Genomic DNA, 21,984 nt, shown 5'->3' with positions numbered 1-21,984 from the left:
CATGTCTATTCACAAGGTAACACAGGGAATGGGCTCAAAGAATGGTAAATTCTGTATCTGTTACCAAAAGAAAATACTACTTAAGAGAGAATAAAGAATGTCAAGTCCCATCAGCTGATCAATGGATAATAAGATATGGTATATCCATAAAATGGAATATTATTTGGCAATAAAAAGGAATGAAATACTGGGACCGGCCCAGTGGCGTAGTGGTTAAGTGCGCGCGCTCTGCTGTGGTGGCCCAGGGTTCGCAGGTTCGGATCCCGGGCGCGCACCGATGCACTGCTTGTCAAGCCATGCTGTGGTGGCGTCCCATATAAAGTAGAGGAAGATGGGGCGGATGTTAGCCCAGGGCCGGTCTTCCTCAGCAAAAAGAGGAGAGTTGGCACATGTTAGCTCATGGCTGACCTTCCTCACCAAAAAAAAAAAAAAAAAAAAAGGAATGAAATACTGATACACTCTAATGAACCTTGAAAACCTCATGCCAAATGGAAGGATGGCAGTCACAAAAGACCATATATTGTATGATTCCATTTACATGAAATATCCAGAAGAGACAGATCCATAGATACAGAGAGCAGATTAGTGCTTAGGGCTAGGGGGCATGGAAGGGCTGTGGCAGGGGGTTACAGCTAATGAGCAGAGTTTCTTTGGGTGGTGATGAAAATGTTCTACCGTTGATTGTGATGAGTTACATAACTCTGTGAAATATTAAAAACCATCGAAATGTGCATTCTAAATGGGTGAACTGTATAGTATGTGAATTATATCTCAATAAAGTTGTTGCAGAAAAAGAACATGAAGTCAACTCCCAATATACAATAAGTATTACTTTGCCAGTGGAATCAGAACACCCCACAGAAAATAATTTCTAATATGAGAAATTTCTGTTCTCAATAGATTTTCTTTATTAAACAAAACTTAAACACATCTAAACAGAAGGGGACAAAACACACATATTTAACATTTGTCCTACCTTTGTGGTATAGACTGAAACTGCTAGAATGAAGGCAGATGTAGTGCTTGTCATCAAAACCTTCATATCTTGTCACGCAAAATAAGGAACCACTATTGAACTCTAACCAGAATTCACCATGCTTGTTTTCCAACAGATCTCCATTATCTTGCTAATAAAAAGATTAGAACAACATAGATGCCATTATTTAAATGCAGAAAAGTAAGAATGACCCTTGGGATGCTCCTCTTGATTCAGTTTGGGAGAATCTCCCGCAGTGCGGCAAAGTGGTCTGATTCCTGAACCATCCAACATAGTGGGATTAAAAACTGAGTAATTTAATGCTATGTGGGGTCTCTTCTGCCAAATGAACCCCTGTACTTTCATCCTCCTTTATTACAGATAAATTACTAGCTATCACTTCAGGAGGAGAACTAGCACATTTTCCAAAAGAAGGTCCAAGTAATTTTGGTCTTTTGATCTGCAATGAAAGCTAAATTCTCAAAGGTGCTGTCATCGTGGCATGCCTCAGAAAACTGATCTTCATCAGTCACTGAAACAACCTCAAACTAGCTCAACTACTGGATGTGTATATCCCGGTAGATTTAAAATAAGACACACTTTGCATTTGTAAATCCTTACCTTTACCTCTGTAAAAACTGCCATTAATCCATGATTAATACTCAGAAGAACTGAGAGAAAACTCTGCGAGTTCTTGTTCTGAGAGTCTAGTTTTTTTTTCCTACGGGAACGATAGTTGGGATCAACAGTAGAAAAATACTGCAAAGTCTCCTCCTCAGATCCACTTTCCTCATCTATGAGAAATAAATGTCACAATTACATGCTTCTGACAGCTTATTAAAATAACAACTTGAACATTATCACAAGAATATTTTACAACCTGTTTATTTCTACAAAAAATCTGGTGTAACAATAAAAATATACTTTCTATGTTTTTCTCTTTACCACTGAATTTCAGACAATGTATATACTATCACTATAAAAATAAGTCATTTAATTGATAATATACTCAATATACAGATAGAAATGGAGAAATATTCCTGTAAATTACTAAAAGGTATTATAAAACGTAGTTACAGATGGAAAACATCATCAAAGAAACATTTTTAAATCCATCCGTTGAAAAGGCTACTACTTCGTTTATTGATAAACTAGGCATTTTACTTCAGAACAAATTTAAAATATATTACCATAGTGAACTGTAGATTTAAATGGACTAAAACTATCTTTGTTGAAAGTATTAATCAGTTGACTGGCTACTGAAAGCCCAATACCATATGAAATATTTTCAAATGTCTCCACTGGTGAAGGAGCTGTTGGTTCCCATAGCAGCAAGTCATTAAAAATCCTATAAAGACAAAATTTGAAAAGTAAGTACATAACTCCTAGTTCAACTGAAGGCAAACCAAATAATATCCCTTTAAGAGATCACATGAATAATAATTTTTATAAATGGTGAAACAAATTAGATCCTACAAAAAAAGTTTTTAAGGGGCCAGCCCGGTGGCACAAGCTGTTAGGTGCGCACGCTCCGCTGTGGCGGCCCGGGGTTCACCGGTTCGGATCCCGGGTGCGCACCGACGCACTGCTTGGCAAGCCATGCTGTGGCGGCGTCCCATATAGAGTGGAGCAGGACGGGCACGGATGTTGGCCCAGGGCCAGTCTTCCTTGGCAAAAAAAGAGGAGGACTGGCAGATGTTAGCACACGGCTGATCAACTCACACACACACAAAGTTTTTAAAAAACCGTCAATTATGTTGTTTCAATGGAAAAATAACTGATATGGCAATAGTACAGGGCAGTGAGGAAGGAATCTGTACAACCAAACACCCGCCTAGTTTTACCTGTGATACATGCATCAAATTACATATAACCAAATGCATTTTAAAGGAGGAAGTTAAAAGTAAAAATCCATAAAGAACAAAAGGAAGGTTGTTCACATATGCAAGAGCACTCTAAACCATAACAGATCATGCATTGTCTCATATGACTCTCCCATCAGTCCTGTGGGGCAGCCAAGAGAGGATCATTATTCTCACTTTACACTTGAAGAAACCGCCTCACAAAAGTTAAGTGACTTGCCGAAGGTCACACAGCTAATTAGTGGGAGAACTGGGACCAGTCCCCTGATCACGTCCAGCTCCCAATTCAGTTCTTTTCCATTCCTCACTTTCTCTAGGGATATCTGCTTTTTCTCTGTTCAACAGAAGGCATGGCTTCACTGCAAAGTTTGCATGAGATAAGAATGCATATGGAACAGGGAATAAGGAGAGGAAACCCTTCTAACTTTCTAACTAGTTAGAATAGCCAAGTCAATACTGGTGACTATTGGGGTAACAGATGTCACAGCTAGGCTACCACCATATCCTACTTTTTTAAAGAAATATTTGCCACTACTCAGATGCTCTTCTGTCCCTACCCTCTCCCCATCACCCATGCTCTAAGCTTTCAAGAAAACCTTACAATGTCCTCTACGAAGCCCTTCACTAGATTTGGACCCATAGCACATCCTTCACATACATAATTCAATCACAACATCTATAACACTCTACTGTATTTTCGTGATTCCCATTCCTAGACTGTAGCCTCTCAGAGACAGGGACTTGTGTCTTAGTCATCTTTATGTGTGCCTAGCACAGTGGCAGTCACATAGCAGGCACTGAAGGTTGGATGATGAAAGGACCAGTGGATGACTCAATGGAAGGACTGCCAAAACCACAGGCTCATCGTAAAGCCTAGTGTGAATACCAATCAAGGTGCCAAGCAATGATGTAGCCCTGGCCCCTTCCTGTGAGAAGCCGCTTGTCTAGGAACGTCCCAGGCCAATTCCTGAGCTTCCGAAGCCCTAGACAGTATAATCCAAGACTGAGTACTGTGGCTGTCAGATTATAATCCCCACCCAAAAGGTCTCTTTTTGGAAGCATCACTGGGTAAAGAATACCAGGGGTACGGGGCAGAATTACGTCTATCTCAGACACACTGACAGCCTTGCCCCAAACTGTGTGGTACTCATTTGGCTGGCTGCTTCTTGGGCATATTACCCACAGGACAAAGGAACAAGAGTCTAAATCCAGATCTTAGTCTAAATTCCTATATAAACAAATAATGAAGGTATAAAATGAAGAATTTTCCCAGGAAATTCTCTTCCTTTACCTTATTCCCTACAACCATTCTCTTATCTTCATAGGTTAAAGAGAAGCTATTACTTTAAACAAAACCTGGGGTTTGTGGTATGTGATCTGTAAATATAAGTTCCATATGATTTTACTATGTTTTCCTTATTTACTTTTGGTCTAAACACAGTCTTGAAACCACTAATACTACTGGATGATGTTTCTAACAACAAGAAAGAAAACACTGCTTAAGATCTTTAAGGACACATCATGATTTTGTGACTATGAGCCTGAAACATAAGAGAAGCTCAATAAATATTTGATTAAATAAAACCAGTCAGAAATCTTCTTTATACTCTACTCTAAAGGACTTCTGACATAGAAAAAACTTCTCCTGTAACTGTGACTGTCTTTCTAAAAAGAGCCAGTTGACCAAGGCACTAAAGGAATAAACCAACATTTTAAATGTATGAAGTAAAGGCAGAGTTGGTTATAACTCCTCCTCAGAAGAATACAAAAAAATAAAATTATACATTTAAAAGGCATTATTGAGACATTCAGCAAAACTTGAGTGGGGTCTGAACATTAGATGGTAGTAATATATAATATTAATTTCCTCATTTTGATGGGAATGACGGTTATGTAGAAGAATATCCCTGTTTGTGAGAAATACACACTCAAGCGCCCAAGGTTCAGGAGGCATCAGGTCAGCAACTTACTCTCAAATGGTTCAGGAGAAATAAACTCTGTACTGTACTTGCAACTCTTCTGTAAGTTTGAGAATGCTGGAAAGTTTTTTTAATAATATTAATTTGAAAATAAAAAATATATACACACCAAGCCAAACAAGGAGCAAAGAATTCACACCCTGAGGAACTTAGATAAGGGATTTATACACCCCACAGGGTGAGGCAGCACTTCAGTAATTATGTAGTTCTCGGGGCCTGAGAGACGGAGAAGTGGGCAGAGTAAAATAGAACAGAAACTCTCTTAAGCAATCCCCATTTAACCAACTCTCCAGATGAACAGTCTCTAGTTCCCTGATTTAAGCCATCAACTACCCCACCTGCCATATGACTGACGTTCCCCATATGCTAACTGCTTGTTGCTGGTAGACTACTCTGTAGCACACCTGAGAACTTCTGCTCCCATCAGCGGAGCTATATGTTCTGTATATTGACCAATGGTCAACTGTGTTTGGCCTCCAATCTGCTCATCCCAGCTGTATGTTAAGTACAATTTAATTCAATATTGTGCTGTCAATGCTGTGCATTGACTTTTAAGTATACAGATTGAGGGGAAAAAAATCTTTAAAAACCTAAGATTCTGCCCTCAGATTGCTTTGAAACTATTTTTTCACTCCACTTTAAAGACACAAATTGAAAAATCGTACACAAAGCCTTCTGAGTACACCTTAGGCAAAAATTCCCACCAGTGGCTCATAGTCAAGGAAAAGGCTTTGTCGTGTATTTAAAAAAGAAGTGGTAAATGAACACATATTTATAAATTGAATGTTTAAGGTATGTATTACTGTTCTATGTCCCAATTTAACCAACAGCCACCTGCTCAACCAATGCAGAAAGAGAAAGAAATGGATTAAGCCCTTCTGACGTCTGGGCTGGACCTTGAACCAGTCGTTTCATTTTGCTCAGTCTCAGCCTGCACGTTCAAGAGCTCTTAGTAGTAGACATTCCTCAATTATAAAATAGTCTAGAGGCCACTGGTTTCCAAACTTTAGATCATGTGTAAACCCCAAAAGTTACAAAAAAATTGTGAAAGCCTTCTAATGTGAACTCATAAACTATATGCGACTATTTATAAACTATGTATATTATAAAACATACAAAAATTTTTTTTAATGATTTTTTAAGAAGTTAAATAGAAGGACTAACATTTTCTTCCTATACCTCAATGGATTCTCCTGTGAATCTCATCTTCAAGACAACTGAACTATGTGGATCTTTCTGGAACTTAATTTTCTGATTCTAAGACCAATAGTCCTAGCCATTGACAGTCAGTGAGGAGACCCAGAGCTTACTATTAACAGTTAAGGAAAATAAAGGGCTAGGGATATTTGATACCAAGTACATCTACAGCAGAAAAAACAGTTTGGAGTTTCTGAAGATTAAGAGAAATTAGAATAACCTGTGTTCACGTGGGAAGCTACTGATGACAGACACTAAGGACATCTTTTTCTAAAATCCCACATGACCATTTTTCAGGTATACTACAGAAGAGGTTTCCTTAGGAACAACAATAATAGATGACTACTGAGGGCTTACTGTATGCCAGGCACTATTTTCAGAACTTTCAAGTATTGTATCCAAACAAGCCTTTGAGGCGGGTACAAGTATCAACTCCATTTTACAGATGAGGAAACTGATCTTAGGGAGGCTAGGTAAATTGTCCAAGGTCTTCAGAGGCTATGATCTTCCAACTCTAGAACGCCATTTATTTCAACGTATTTGCTTGGTATATATGTTCAAGGGTATTTAAATATAATAAATTAAATTTTTATACACAAGTTTATAAGTTAGAGTTTATAATTTTGACAGAATCCTTTTTTGCAGCATGAGAAGGGATGCTCCTAGCACAAAGACTCTTGGATTCTGATTCTACCCCAGTATCTGCTGGCCCTCTATACACTATCTCCCAACTCCTTTCATGTCATTGCACACATAGAAGAGATATTGGCTCCACACCCTGTGGTAAGCTGACAGAGGGCAACCAGCCAACGTGAGGGTGGAGGGAATAAATATCTCACACATAAGGAACCCAGTTACTAGACTCACTGGCTAGGAAACTCCGCTATGACAATAGCCCATCATAATGGTAACAGTTCTATAATCAACACCATCAACACACAGAGATGGTAGAGAATATTAAACAAGGAAAGAAAAGGAGGAAGAAAGGAAATAAGGAGGCAGGAAGGCAGTTAGGCAGAAAAGTCCAATCCCAAAGATTCAACCAAAGGTGTTTAAACTCACCTATTATAAAGCTTCTCATAAAAGCCTTTATTAGGTAGAGTTATATGAATATTGGGTAATGTAAGTTCCAGCACATAGTGCGAGTTGCTGATTGCTTTATCCTGAAACTCTGTCATTTCTACAGGGTCTCCAGGCATCACCATCTAAAATATAATAGTTTAGTGCAAAAAAAGGCATCAAATAACCATTTTTATCTAAAATAGCAGTACCATCTTCTGACCCTATCCATAGGACTTGGTATGTGAGCAAATAAATAAGCATGTAACTTTTAACTTTTAACCAAGAAAATAATATATATTATTCAAACTTGGAGTTAAAAACCTAGCAAAAACAGTACACAAAGTATTTTTGAACAGATAAAGAATTAAAAGCACTGCTAAATGACAGAGGACGATTCCTTCTTTGCGTGCTCACACTTTTATTTTACCTGCTCATTTTCAAACATTACTCTACGGGAAGAGAAGGGAGACGGGGCTGGTCTTCTCAGATCACAAACATCTTTCAGGGAATGAGCACCTCCTTCTTCTTCTTCCTGATAGTGGCCATCGCTCTCCTCTTCTTCCTCAGCTGCTATTCTCTCCAAAATGGAGTGCATGGCTGGTGGGTTTATTTTCAGTACAATTCTGACAGCAAAGACAATTTAAAAAATCAAGCTCTCAGTGTAAAGTGCAAAACTTCAACTTTAATGCGGTCTAATAAGAAGACCATTGATTAAATGACTGATAGGATTCAGCTTCTCTACAAAGTCTAATTACATCTAATGTAACCCCCACTTCTGAGCATACTGTAAACTTACAAGTGTGGAACTGATGAAACAAGTAAATAAAAGAAGGGCATTAACATTTCATACTTGGCTAACTGAAATCTGATCTTTTGAGGACAAAAAGGTTATTTTTAAATTTGATTAACAGCCAGCAAATTTTACCTAAGAATTCTACTTATTATCCTTAAACTAAATCCTTCCACATGCAGTCTGTTCTGCTATTATGGAATATTTGCATATCTAAGAAACTTCATGTTATATAAATTGTTCAAATGGAAAAAGGCAAGACTGATTAGGGAACAGTTTCAGAACTGCAACAACAAAGTAATCTTGTCCTTCAGGAATTTCAATAATAAAAGACTTGCTGTTGTTGTTTTGTAGCTACAAACCCGAAATATCAGGGGCTAACAGCCTTTGATGACATTAGCTTTTGCTCCAGAGTAATGTCATTCCTTTCTTAATCCTCTGCAACACATCACTAGCACAAGGCTTTGCAGTCTCCTTTTTACCACCAGGTCAGCCCATTGTCATCAGGAGGCATGGCACCCTCAAACAAAACAGCTGTGTTGCACCTATAACAGCTTTTTTTTGCCTAAGTCGGTGGTGCCAGTTGGTTCTAGTTATAAACTATCACAATTGTTTCCTAATTTATAGATATCCTAATAAATTGTGCTTCCAAATTACCTAATTGAAATAGACTCGTTTCTTACGACGAAAACTCATGCTCTAAACTCCTGCTGATTAACAGGCATGTACTGATAATGTCTGTACTAAGAGTCTGACAGGTCTGATATATAGGGGGCGGGGATATAAAAGAAAACAGGCAGAAAATTAACTCAAAAAAGATCACCTGAATTCTTAGAGAAACTTCAGATACTTAGTTTTCAATATAATAATGGATCATTATTTCAAGTAAACTAAGTTCTTTTAAATATAATCCAAGTCCACTACCAGCCTAATTTAAGGAATGACATCTGCTGCCTGAGAAGTCCTAAAGCAGTGGTTCTCTAAGTCCACCTGCGCGTTGCAACCACCTGGTACAATTTTTAAACTATACTGATGTGCAGGCTCTAGCCCAGTATATCTCAGGGAAGGGCCCATGAATCAGTATTTTATAAAAGCTCCCAAGATTTGAAAAACTGTCCTAAAGCAATCACTGACTATAAAATTCATTTGCTGACTAACCAAATAGTACCATATGATATCTCTTCTGCTGTGGCTTTGAACTATTTTTAAAATGGTTAATGATTCTTTTGTCCCTCTAATTAGACTAGGTAACGAGACCAGAGAAAGCATTTTATACTTCCATCTCTCACCATATCTAACATACACCTTTCACAGAGCAGTACTCAATATATATTTTTATTTAAATTATCCATCTTCCTCTGGGTTCTCTCATCAAGGCTGAATATTTGTAGCTTAAATTTAACAGCCAAAATGTCAGCTGAAAAGACTACAGCAATTTATTTTTGAAAGGAAAATTTCATTAAATATATGTATCGTATGCATTTGCTTACTCACCGTGGCCAGTCAAAGTCATCTGATGATGTTGCATCTCCATCTACTCCACTAGACACATGGAAAAACTTAACAGATGGTTCTCCTTTATCTTCCTGGAATGACCCTAATAAAACAAGACTGATTAACTGAAATGCTTTTCTTCTCAAGTACTATAAGAAAAGATACTTTCCTCCTTAGAAGAGCAAAGATCCTTTGAATCAGGGACACAATGCAACATTAAGTCTACAGCATTTATTCATTTGTTCCTGTTTCATGTGAACGTGTGGGGAGACAGGATGAGCAGATAAAGACACTGTTTTCTGTTCAATGTTTAATGTATAGGTGCATAATCATGATATAGTAAATACAGCAGTTACCACTTACTGAGTACCACTTGGTTATTCCTCATATAGGTTTATGCAATTAATCTAGCAACAGAGATATAATAACTACATTTCTTAAACGTCTATTTTGTACCAAGCACTATAAGAATTACCTCTATTCACAATAACCCTATACACGTTTTTTCATTCCATTTTACAAAGAATGACTTTCCTCCAAAATAATGAGTTTCTTACCACTAGAGATAAGGGAAGATCAGATAACGCCAAAAGGCCCTTTCATGAAGTCATAATCAGCAACAGTTAATTTTAAATATCTCTAAAGATGTGTAAAACCCAGAACAGGGAAGAGAAACTTTGCAGCCTATTCCCAGAGAAGGAGATGAGCAGAGAGGGATGTGGTGGAAGAACAGGGTGTGCTGCGGACAGGGTGGTGAAGAGGTGTGATGACAGAGGCACGATGTCTAGGAATCACAGGCTAAAACATCGGGATCTTCCAGAGTTCTTCATAGACTTGGTTCCCTCTAAGTCTACATATTCTCATGAGATGACAAAAGCAAAGTAATAGAGAAAAACTTAAAACAGGTTTCACAAAGACAAGTCATCTGAGATTAGAATGATGGTTGAAAGCTCAAGCTCTAGTGTCAGACCTGGTTTGAATCTTGGTTCTGCATTTACTACTATGTGACCTTGGAAGGTACCTCACCTTCAGTCTACAGATTCCTTACTTATAAATGATAAAAATAATTGGAAATAATAAGCCTACTGTAACTATGATGATTAAAAGAAACAAAATAATGTGTGTGAAGTGCTCAGCACAGTAGCTAACAGAGTAGTACTCATTAAATTCTGGCTACTAGTAGCCCTACAAGTAAGTGGTAGCTGGTAATAAAAATGTAGGCTAAAGCACTCTATTCCCCTGCAGAAAACAAGTATTTTAACAAAGTAAATAAACCATCGTGCTTGATAATTTTTTTTTTAAAAACCGACTTACATGACATATTTGTATACAATACTAGAAAAAAGCTGTTACTCTTGTTTTCTAACATAATATTCTTTAATTTTATGATATTGTGGGGCTGTCAGATATTTTTTCATGATTTACATTTCACTGGCAGTTGTTTGTTTCTCGTCTGGCTCCTTTATAGGCACGTTAAATCTTACCAACTAGTTCTCTAAAGGTAAGTTCCAATTTAATTTGCTCTGGGGTTGATCCTCCTATGAATTCAGTCTTAAATTCTAGATCTGTGAATGCTAAATGAAGGATCTCCTTCTGAAGTGACTTCTTAAACCATGGTCCTCTTTCTTGATCTGATCGAAGATCAGGTATTGGGAAGCGAACAGAAAGGTTTAACGCTGGTGTGGCAACTTGTACTGATATCCGACAATTTGCAGGATTATGTGAATCATCTAGAAATACTTCAGTGAAAGCCTTGTGCTAAAACACAAAACATCAAAAATATGCCAAAATGTTAAGTAAATAAACATAAATGACATTACTATTCAACATTACAATATGTACAATCACCATTTCCTCATTCAGTATAATGCATTAAAATATAATTCAAATTAACTATTACCATAGTAATTTAGTGTAATGAAATTTTATAATACAATAGCTATTGATAAAAGTCACAACTATTGGTAAAAGTTAAACTCTCATATAAAAAAACAAAAATATATCAAAATAGAAACTGAACCAAAGTGAAGACACAGGCACTACAGATGCATATATATCTCACGATAGTCTAAAAAAGAATAATGTCTAAACTAGCTTATCAGCAAATTTAATACAGTCAAAAATCACTGTAGCACCCAACATTCCATTTTAAGGAATTATCTACCAATATGCTACTCTAAAGATTCAAGATGAAATCAGATGAATTATGCCATATGCAAAAGCCCATCCATGATTCATTTTTGTATTTCCTGGACTAAGCCCAGAGCTTGGCACATCATCATTTTCTAAATAAATATTCACAAAATGACTCACTCTGAGCTCCCATCCAACCCAAGGGTATAATCCCATCTGATGGCTCTTGGAAACCAAAATACACATACACCATTTACTCAAAGCCATGTTATAATAAAAGGGTCAAAGAACATGCCCTTTAGATAAAAGTCTATTCCTATTTTTTCTCTAAAATCGATAAAACTTTAGTCCAGAGTACTCTGTAGGTGACAACACGCCTTGATTTTATGAATCAGTCTCTAATGTCCTAGATTACAAAGTTCCCTTGTATGCTAGACTTGGATTTTTAACAAATCTATTCTTTTTCTCCCCTATTTAACTTTCTAATACTAATCCCCACTCTCAGCAGAAATAACCCAAGAGATTAAACCATCATCCCAATACATCTATGGCTAACAGCAAACATAGACACTAGCCCCAGACAACTTAAAATAACTAGCAATTGGTGACAATAAAAAATAAACAACGCTGATTTAAAGTGAATACTCACCACTAATTAAGGGAGAAGGAAGTAAGCAGAAAAATAAAATATCTTTTTCCTTTTCTTTTTAACCAAAGTTGTCTCTGTTTCCGGTCCTACAGCCTCAAAATTCCTAAGACTCCTTGCAACTCTAACTGACTTGATTTGCTTAGAAAAAACACCAAGCACCAGATCTAAGTGATATAATGTGATGTTCAACAACACAATACTATAAAGTATGTTCCCATTTTCAGAAGTATATCCTATATTATATGAGCTACATTTTATAGGTAGTTCAAGTAGTTTGTTAAATGTATGAATAGATAAAACTTTGTGAAGATATTATAATCACAGTTTATAAAATTCAGATAAACAAACAAGGAAATAAAATCTAATTCTACTACTCTAACAATCAATGCTACCAATTGGTATATTTCTATCCATTTTTTTTTCTATACATCAATTTTATTTACACAGTTGTGATAAAATTTATTTATGTGGAATAATATATTCCACTTTTTTGCTTAATACTTCTTCATGAGCTTTCTTCATGTTGCTGCACCATCTTTTATAACCATCGTTTAAAACAGCCGCATAAAATTTCATTCAGTATTTTAGCAAAATTTATTTGGCTGTCTACTAGCTAGACATAAAAGATGTTTCCATTTTTTCATTATTACAAATAATCCTGTTTTAATAATATATGCTATTTAACCTATTAAGAATACTTAAGCTCAGGGGCCAGCCTAGTGGCGTAGCAGTTAAGTTTTCGTGCTCCACTTCGACGGCCCGGGGTTCGCAGGTTCGGATCCTGGGTGCGCACCAACACACTGCTTGTCAAGCCATGCTGTGGCGGCGTCCCATATAAAGCAGAGGAAGATGGGCACAGACGTTGGCCCAGGGCCAATCTTCCTCAGCAAAAAGAGGAGGATTGGCATCGGATGTTAGCTCAGGGCTAATCTTCCTCACAAAAAAAAAAAAAAATACTCAAGCTCAGAAATACGCCCATTAGCTAGCTATAATTATGGTTAGCATTTGCAACTTTTTGAATACTCACCAGACTAATATGCTTATTATATGAAGTATACATGTGAGACGCCATCATCTCCACTGTAGTAAGTTTCTGTGGTTGAAGCAAGGAATTTAACCTGTCCACAATACTGATATCCAGCTCACAAAATACTGGATTTAATTTAATTTGTAATTCTGCCTTCTGAGGAACAGAACTAAGTCTTGCTTGATTACCCTTTAAAAAATACAAAAGCATTAATATAATCACTAATAATATTATAAAATTAAGTTAAAACCTTACAATTGTGACAAAATATATATCAAATGAAAATTTACAGGTGGTAATCACAGAAAAAAATCTATTACCTGGGGTCCTTTATGCTCAGAATGCTTATAATGAAGCTGAAGACACATGGGGGGATGGGAATCAGTTCGTTCTTTGGAATGGAACATTAAAAGCTGAAAAACAAAGATAAAGATAGTAAGCTATAATTACTCACATGAATTAACACAGGTGCTAACATAATAGCAGGAAGAGCTTCTGAAGTCAGAAAAGCTGGGTCTAAGTTTCATTTCTGTCCCTCACTACAACGTGAATCTTAGACCAGTTAGTTAACTTATGTGACACTTGGTATCTCATCTGCAAAACGCAGGTGAGGACTCAAGTAAAGTAATGCCCCCGAAAGTGCTCTGAAAATAGCATACAAGGGCAAAGTAACAGCAATAACTGTCATTTTGATAGCTTTGAAAAGCTTCTCTAGAACACGTTATTAGGATAGGAAAAAATCAGATTAACAATAAATGAACACAAGACATTTTGCTTGTCTTGAACAGTGCTTAGCACACAGCAGGCATTCATAAGTATTTGTTGAATAACAGAACTCTTCTGAATGAAGAGTTCTATTGAATGAATGAAGTCACTGGTGCCATAACCTGTCTGCCACTCTAAAACAAGTCAACTCTAAATTAAAAATTCTAACAGACTCTTATATGGCCTTGAATGCCATACTTAAAAAATCTGTTTCAACAAAATACAAACATGCACACACACACAAAAACTCCTTCCTATATGACTTCCTATACCTTTTTTAAGAAAATCATTACTGTTTATACAATTCTTAAAAAGCAAGACAAATAGAAAGAATAATGCAAAAGGAAAAGTATCTAGCATTTACCTCTGTATAGTGAGGAGGAGCAGAATGAAAATCAGTTGGAAACAGGCACTCCAAAAGTTCCATTTGCCCAATGGACATATCGGTACTAAAATATCGGGAAGCTGATCTTTGTCTTTGTTCATAGGATACTTTGATGCCAGTGCCTATGAATCTATTATAAAAAATGCAGCATTTAAGAGTATCCATATATTTCTAGATTAAACAATGTGTCAAAGAATAGCACACAAGTGTTAACAAAGTATAACAATTACCTAGCTATTCTGACAAATTCAAGTTGTTGGTAATAACTAATATTCCTAAGGATACTAACCAGAAAAACTGTTTTAGATTTCCCATTCCCTGACATAAGATAAAGAAATCAGTTGTTGACAGGAAATTATCCAGGATATATTTATTTCCCAAAACTGCCCTTTCTTCTTCCACATTTTAAAATTTATACGGCAGTGGATAAAATCTCTTAAATTTGTAAAATACACGTAACAGTTTCTTAAAATTATCTAGAAGCATCATGCAACATTTTAAAAACTTCAGTCAGTGGAGCTCAAATGAAGATCTACCTGTAGTTTTTGTTATATTTCCTGCTAGCACACATTTGAAACTTTGTCACACATGGGAAGAAAAAAAAATGTTTTTGCAGTTTGATTATAAATACTATGATCCTGGGCCAGCCCCACGGCCTCAGTTAAGTTCAGCACACTCCACGCTGGGGCCCAGGTTCAGCTCCCAGGTGTGGACCTACACCACTCATCAGCCATGCTGTTGTGGCAGCAACCCACATACAAAATAGAGGGAGACTGGCACAGGTGTTAGCTCAGGGCGAATCTTCCTCAAGCAAAAAGAGGAAAATTGGTAACAGATGTTAGCTCAGGGCGAATCTGCCTCAGCAAAAAAATAAATAAAAATTAAAATAAAATAAAAAAATACTACGGTCCTAATCTGCAGAGTTTCCTTTGCCAGGTATAAAAAGTACTTTGCATAATAATATTAATACATTAAAAAAGCTAAGGTAAAATAAAAGCCCAAAGTATTTTCTAAAAAATTAATATATCTGTCTAAACCACTGTATAAAATAACAGAAGTCGACAATTTATATGTCACTTTCATGTAAAAATAAATAGTATGTCACATTAACAATATTTTACTTACAAATTTAATGATCTCCTCATCTATTAGGACTTAACCCATGAAAAGATCATTGGCTATCTGGCTTGATTTAATTTTTTTAAGTGGAAGTTGAAGATGTAGCACCCTTCTCACTAGTCCACTCTACTCTCCCCACTACTGCCATCTCTGCTAAGCCAGCGACAAGAACTATTTTTACGATTGTAATGGTGTCAGAGGGAATGAGGGCAAAATGTGGTCAAAGAAACTTGACAAGAGCAGGCCAGGGAACTAAAGAAAAACAATTCAGAAAACTCCAGATTATCTAGATCTTATATTTGAATATTCCACATGCCAAATAACCTAAACGAGAGATTCTATGGTAAACATGTTTGCAGCATTGCAAGAAAACCTCACTCATTCCACTCATTTACAAATAAAATATGAATTAGAAAAACAAATGGAGAGAGCTAGATAGATGGATACAAAAGGCCACATTTGGTTCTTTTTCAAGGATTGTGAATAAATACGCAAGAGTTTACCTAAGGTGATCATGTGAGCAAGCTTCTGCAAATATTGCTCGGAAAGACTTAAAATCTTCTGTTGAAAATCTTGCTGGATCAATCTTTTCTATACAAGTAAAGAAAGCTATCGCCATAGGTGTCAATGGATTAAGGTTCAATGACGTTTCAGGTGGAGATAAAGGATCAATGTGAAGCACAGAGATTGAAAAAGTTCCCACAGCTAGTCTAAAAATAAGTTCAGGCCTGGATTCATCCACTGAAACAGATCTAGATGGGAGAGCTGAAATATGTGTTAAAATTATATATATATATATAATTTAATACTTAAACACAATCCATTATATCAAAATTATAAAACATTTACTCATGTATTAGTTTTAAAAACAGATGATCACACAACAGTTTGAATGATATTAAACAAGTAAAATAAACTGTAATCTTTCTGCATTTACATCCAGGATCCTTCATACTTAGAGTACAAAAGAGTATGTTACAATAGGAAACATATGAACAGAGCTTTTGCATTAATAAAACTGTATTGGCAAAGTCAGAGATTAACCAAAAGCTGCTCGCCAAATTTTCCTTTAAGCCTTGTGTCTATTTTAATCAAATTTTGCAAAGAAGAAACCCAGGGTTCTCTTTCAAGGAAAGTGTAAAGAATGAAACAAAAATCAGATGGGTGACTGAGACTCTTTAAACTGCAATAATAATATGAAACTTAACGATATACTTAAGTATTTAAATACTTAAGTATTAAATATTTAGGTATTTAAATACACAAAGAATACAATCCATGGGCAACTATTCTAAAACATGTCACAGGGAACTGTTCAACAATGTTTCCTGGCCGGCCCTGTGGCTTAGCGGTTAAGTGCGCGCGCTCCGCTACTGGTGGCCCGGGGTTGGGATCCTGGGCGTGCACCGACGCACCACTTCTCAGGCCATGCTCAGGCGGCATCCCACATACAGCAACTAGAAGGATGTGCAACTATGACATACAACTATCTACTGGGGGCTTCAGGGAGAAAACGGGAAAAAAAAGGAGGAGAATTAGCAATAGATGTTAGCACAGGGCCGGTCTTCCTCAGCAAAAAGAGGAGGATTGGCATGGATGTTAGCTAAGGGCTGACCTTCCTCACAAAAAAAAAGTTTCATTTTGTTTCTAAACTTTGTTAAATGGCCTAGACCAAAAAAACATTTATGAAGGAAAAGAAAAGAAGCAGTAGAATGGCATTTTTTAAAAACAAATATTTTTTTAATTTTTTAATTTTTAAAAATTCTAGTGGAAACTATCAAATGTCTTATTTTTACTTACAAGTCTTCTGTAAAGGTGCTGGGTGAACTAGGTTGGATGGCAATGTTGACCCTCTTACCGGCTGTTCTTTATGATGCTCAAGGAATTCTCCCCAGGTTGGCTGAAGCTACAGAAGAATTTTTTTTTTTATTGCAGTGACATTGGTTTATAACATTGTATAAATTTCAGGTGTACATCATTATACTTCTATTTCTGCATAGATTACCATCATGTTCACCACCCAAATACTAATCACACTCCATCACCACACACGTGTGCCTAATCATCCCTTACTCCCTCCCCCCTCCCCCCTCCCCCTCTGGTAACCACCAATCCAGAATCTCTGTCTCTTATGTGTCTGTTTGTGGTTGTTTTCATATTACAGAAGAATATTTTTAAAACACATGAATAAAGTGCAGAATTTTAGAAGCCAACTTTTCGAGAATAGAACAAAAATTAAATAATACTTTACCACAGTAGCACTTAATGGAGATCCTGCTGGCGTATTTGTGTATGTACTAGTTAGTGATAATTCAAGGTCCATATTTGGGGGGTCTCCAAGGGGTGGAAGAGAAGAGAGACTATGGGACATGTCCATATCAGCCATGGAGAAGAAAACTTCTTCCTCTAGAGAGAATTAAACTTTGTCAATTGTATTTCACGTCTTTAAAGTAAGTTAATACACAATATAATATTTTTCCTTCAGATTATCTGACATATTTTATGTCAGATATGATGCCCTAAATTTTATGTTACTTCCAATAGGGTAATTTATTTGGATCCAAGATATTAATGGCATAGTAAAAACTCCACTGAATATAGGTTAACAAAAGGTTAAGCTATCCTACTGGTGAACTTTTTTTTTTTTTTTAATATATGAATGCATTATTACATGATATATTTTTAAGTGTCATATGGCAATTTAGGAGTTAAAATTCAGATTTTAAAATAGTATAAATATCTTGCAATCTCTGGTTTATATGGATACAGCTATTTCTTTTAAAAAAAAGAGCTCAATATATTATTCAGAATTCTATTTGTGTTTTACTGCCCTCTTTCTAGAGATTGTTTTACCCTCATGCAAATGAAATTTGTTATGGCCAAAATTTATTGAGTAGACTTTAATTTTTTATTTAGTTCAACATTACATACTTAAATTGATTCTTATTATTTATGGTATTAATGCTTGTACATTCTGAAACACCTGTAAATGCAAAGTAAACTGCATAAAAATATTTACATATAATTAATAGAAAGATTAATAGAGAAGGAATCTTAAAGGAATCTACTGTAAATCATTATACGAGCACATAAGAATTTGATGAAATTAATAATTACCTCCAATTTACCCTTTGTGTAAATCTACATTTTTGTAAATTGACTTTCCTTAGAATAAATCATGATTTACAAAACTACACAATCAAAAAAGGATACTGTAGCATACATGTGCCAGTGCATCACTATAATACTGTGGTTAGATCAACTTATAAATTTAAACCTTCTTACAGTATGGATCTTTTGTTTTTTCATTACTAAACTCCATTTCGAAGCGGCCAAAATTAAGTCTACTTTGCTCTATGACGACAACATATGAGTTTGGTGTCAACTTTTTGAGTTGCTTACCACGGCTAGAAGGTGTACGAGCCGTTTCTGTCTCATAAAAGCTTTGCTCTGAAGATACAGCGACAGAGAGGGAATCTTTTCTCAAGTAATACCGATTTAATTCCATCTGAATTCGATATTCCTCTTCCTGCTGCATGGGTCGATTTTTTCTATCTTTATTAGCTAACCCTATTTTGCTAGAATTTTCTACAAGTATACAAAAGGAAAGCAAAACAGTAATTAAATTTGGAGTTACTTAATCATTTCTCTCCCAAAACCCACTTATCCAATACCAATGGCAACTTAATACCAGTCTGTGCAAAACCACCACTACTTAATATTAATGAGAGATTTAAGCAATAGCTTTAAGCAGCTAGCTGGGAATCACAAAGTCTTATCTTTGACAGATAAGTCATTAAAAATATTTTAAAATGTGTGCTACTCAGGCTTACTAAGAAAAAAAGAGAAAAGGCTCAAGTAAATAAAATTAGAAATGAAAGAGGAGAAATTACAATGGATACCATGGAAATACAGAGGATTATAAGAGAATACTATGAGAAATTATATGCCAACAAATTGGACAATCTAGAAGAAATGGATAAATTCTTAGACTTATAGAACCTCCCAAAATTGAACCAAGAAAAAATGGAGAATCTGAATAGACCAATGACAAGTAAAGAGATTGAAATAGTAATCAAAAACCTCCCAAAAAATAAAAGTCCAGGACCAGATGGCTTCTCCAGTGAATTTTACCAAACATTCAAAGAAGATTTAATACCCATCCTTCTCAAACTATTCCAAAAAATAGAAGAAGATGGAACACTTCCTAAATCATTCTATGAGGCCAACATCACCCTGATACCAAAACCAGACAAAGACAATACAAAGAAAGAAAATTACAGGCCAATATCGCTGATGAACATTGATGCAAAAATCCTCAACAAAATATTGGCAAACCGAATACAACAATACATTAAAAACATCATACACCATGATCAAGTGGGATTTATACCAGGGACGCAGGGATGGTTCAACATCCGCAAATCAATCAACTGATACATCACATCAACAAAACAAAGAATAAAAACCACATGATCATCTCAATAGACGCAGAGAAGGCATTTGACAAGATACAACATCCATTTATGATAAAAACTCTCAATAAAATGGGAATAGAAGGAAAGTACCTCAACATAATAAAGGCCATATATGACAAACCAACAGCCAACATCATACTCAAGGGGGAAAGACTGAAAGCCGTTCCTCTGAGAACAGGAACGAGGCAGGGCTGCCCACTCTCACCACTCCTGTTCAACATAGTACTGGAGGTTTTGGCCAGAGCAATTAGGCAAGAAAAAGGAATAAAAGGAATCCAAATAGGTAACGAAGAAGTGAAACTCTCACTATTTGCAGATGACATGATTGTATATATAGAAAACCCTAAAGAATCTGTTGGAAAACTATTAGAAACAATCAACAACTACAGCAAAGTTGCAGGGTACAAAATCAATCTACAAAAATCAGTTGAATTTCTATATGCTAATAATGAACTAACAGAAAGAGAGCTCAAAAAGATAATACCATTTACAATTGTATCAAAAAGAATAAAATACCTAGGAATAAATCTTACCAAGGAGGTGAAGGACCTATACAATGAGAACTACAAGACATTATTGAAAGAAATCCATGATGACATAAAGAAATGGAAAGATATCCCATGCACGTGGATTGGAAGAATAAACATAGTTAAAATGTCTATATTACCTAAAGCAATCTACAGATTCAATGCAATCCCAATCAGAATCCCAATGACATTCTTCACATAAATAGAAAAAAGAATGCTAAAATTTATATGGGGCAACAAAAGACCCTGAATAGCTAAAGAAATCCTAAAGAAAAAGAACAAAGCAGGAGGCATCACAATCCCTGACTTCAAAACATACTACAAAGCAATAGTAATCAAAACAGCATGGTACTGGTACAAAAACAGACACACAGATCAATGGAACAGAATTGAAAGCCCAGAAATAAAACCACACATATACGGACAGCTAATTTTCAACAAAGGTGCTAAGAACATGCAATGGAGAAAGGAAAGTCTCTTCAATAAATGGTGTTGGGAAAACTGGACAGCCACATGCAAAAGAATGAAAGTGGACCATATGCTATCGCCATTCACAAAAATTAACTCAAAATGGATCAAAGACCTGAAGGTGAGACCTGAAACTATAAAACTCATAGAAGAAAATATAGGCAACACACTATTTGACATTGGTTTTAAAGGAATCTTTTCAGATGACATGCCTACCCAGACTAGGGAAACTAAAGAAAAAATAAACAAGTGGGACTTTATCAGATTAAAGAGCTTTTATAAGACAAATGAAACCAGAATCAAGATGAACAGACAACCAACCAGCTGGGAGAGAATATTTGCAAAACATACATCTGACAAGGGGTTGATCTCCATAATATATAAAGAACTCACACAATTGAACAACAAAAAAACAAACAACCCGATCAAAAAATGGGCAGAGGAAATGAACAGACACTTCTCCAAGGAAGATATACAGATGGCCAATAGGCACATGAAAAGATGCTCAACATCTTTTGATGATGTTAATCATCAGGGAAATGCAAATCAAAACAACACTAAGATACCACCTCACGCCTGTTAGAATGGCTATAATCACCAAGACAAAAAACAACAAATGTTGGAGAGGATGTGGAGAAACAGGAACCCTCATACACAGCTGGTGGGAATGCAAATTGATGCAGCCTCTATGGAAAACGGTATGGAGATTCCTCAAAGAATTAAAAATAGAGATGCCCTATGATCCAGCCATCCCACTACTGGGAATCTATCCAATGCACCTGAAATTGACAATCCAAAGAGGCTTATGCACCCCTATGTTCATTGCAGCATTATTCACCATAGCCAAGAAGTGGAAGCAACCTAAGTGTCCCTTGACTGACGACTGGATTAAGAAAATGTGGTATATATATACAATGGAATACTACTCAGCCATAAAAAAAGACAAAATCGTCCCATTTGCAACAACATGGATGGGCCTGGAGCGTATTATGTTAAGTGAAATAAGCCAGAAAGAGAAAGACAAACACTGTATGATCTCACTCATATGTGGAATATAAACCAACACATGGACA

At 36.1% G+C, this 21,984-nt stretch overlaps 1 protein-coding gene across 2 annotated transcripts in view; it reads right to left on the bottom strand.

The window, feature by feature from the left end:
- The window catches only part of ATG2B (autophagy related 2B), a 71,728-nt gene that overhangs the window by 28,328 nt on the left and 21,416 nt on the right, over positions 1-21,984 (bottom strand). The window contains exons 8-21 of one of the 2 annotated variants that reach the window (XM_087447979.1): positions 18,841-19,026; positions 17,690-17,844; positions 17,239-17,344; positions 15,942-16,203; positions 14,299-14,449; positions 13,490-13,582; positions 13,170-13,358; positions 10,845-11,118; positions 9,361-9,463; positions 7,504-7,699; positions 7,077-7,219; positions 2,167-2,324; positions 1,598-1,770; positions 977-1,127 (exon numbers count right to left, since the gene is read on the bottom strand). In XM_087447979.1, coding sequence (XP_087304105.1) covers positions 977-1,127; positions 1,598-1,770; positions 2,167-2,324; positions 7,077-7,219; positions 7,504-7,699; positions 9,361-9,463; positions 10,845-11,118; positions 13,170-13,358; positions 13,490-13,582; positions 14,299-14,449; positions 15,942-16,203; positions 17,239-17,344; positions 17,690-17,844; positions 18,841-19,026 — 2,340 coding nt within the window. The remainder of the gene's footprint in view (positions 1-976; positions 1,128-1,597; positions 1,771-2,166; positions 2,325-7,076; positions 7,220-7,503; positions 7,700-9,360; positions 9,464-10,844; positions 11,119-13,169; positions 13,359-13,489; positions 13,583-14,298; positions 14,450-15,941; positions 16,204-17,238; positions 17,345-17,689; positions 17,845-18,840; positions 19,027-21,984) is intronic. The other variant, XM_087447980.1, reaches the window with a different exon arrangement.

The sequence above is a fragment of the Ceratotherium simum genome, chromosome 24 (assembly GCF_057802395.1).
Source record: "Ceratotherium simum simum isolate JZ-2026a chromosome 24, ASM5780239v1, whole genome shotgun sequence".
In the NCBI taxonomy this organism is placed as follows: Eukaryota; Metazoa; Chordata; class Mammalia; order Perissodactyla; family Rhinocerotidae; genus Ceratotherium; species Ceratotherium simum.
Note: the sequence above shows the minus strand (reverse complement) of the source record. Positions and strands in the feature narration are given on the sequence as shown.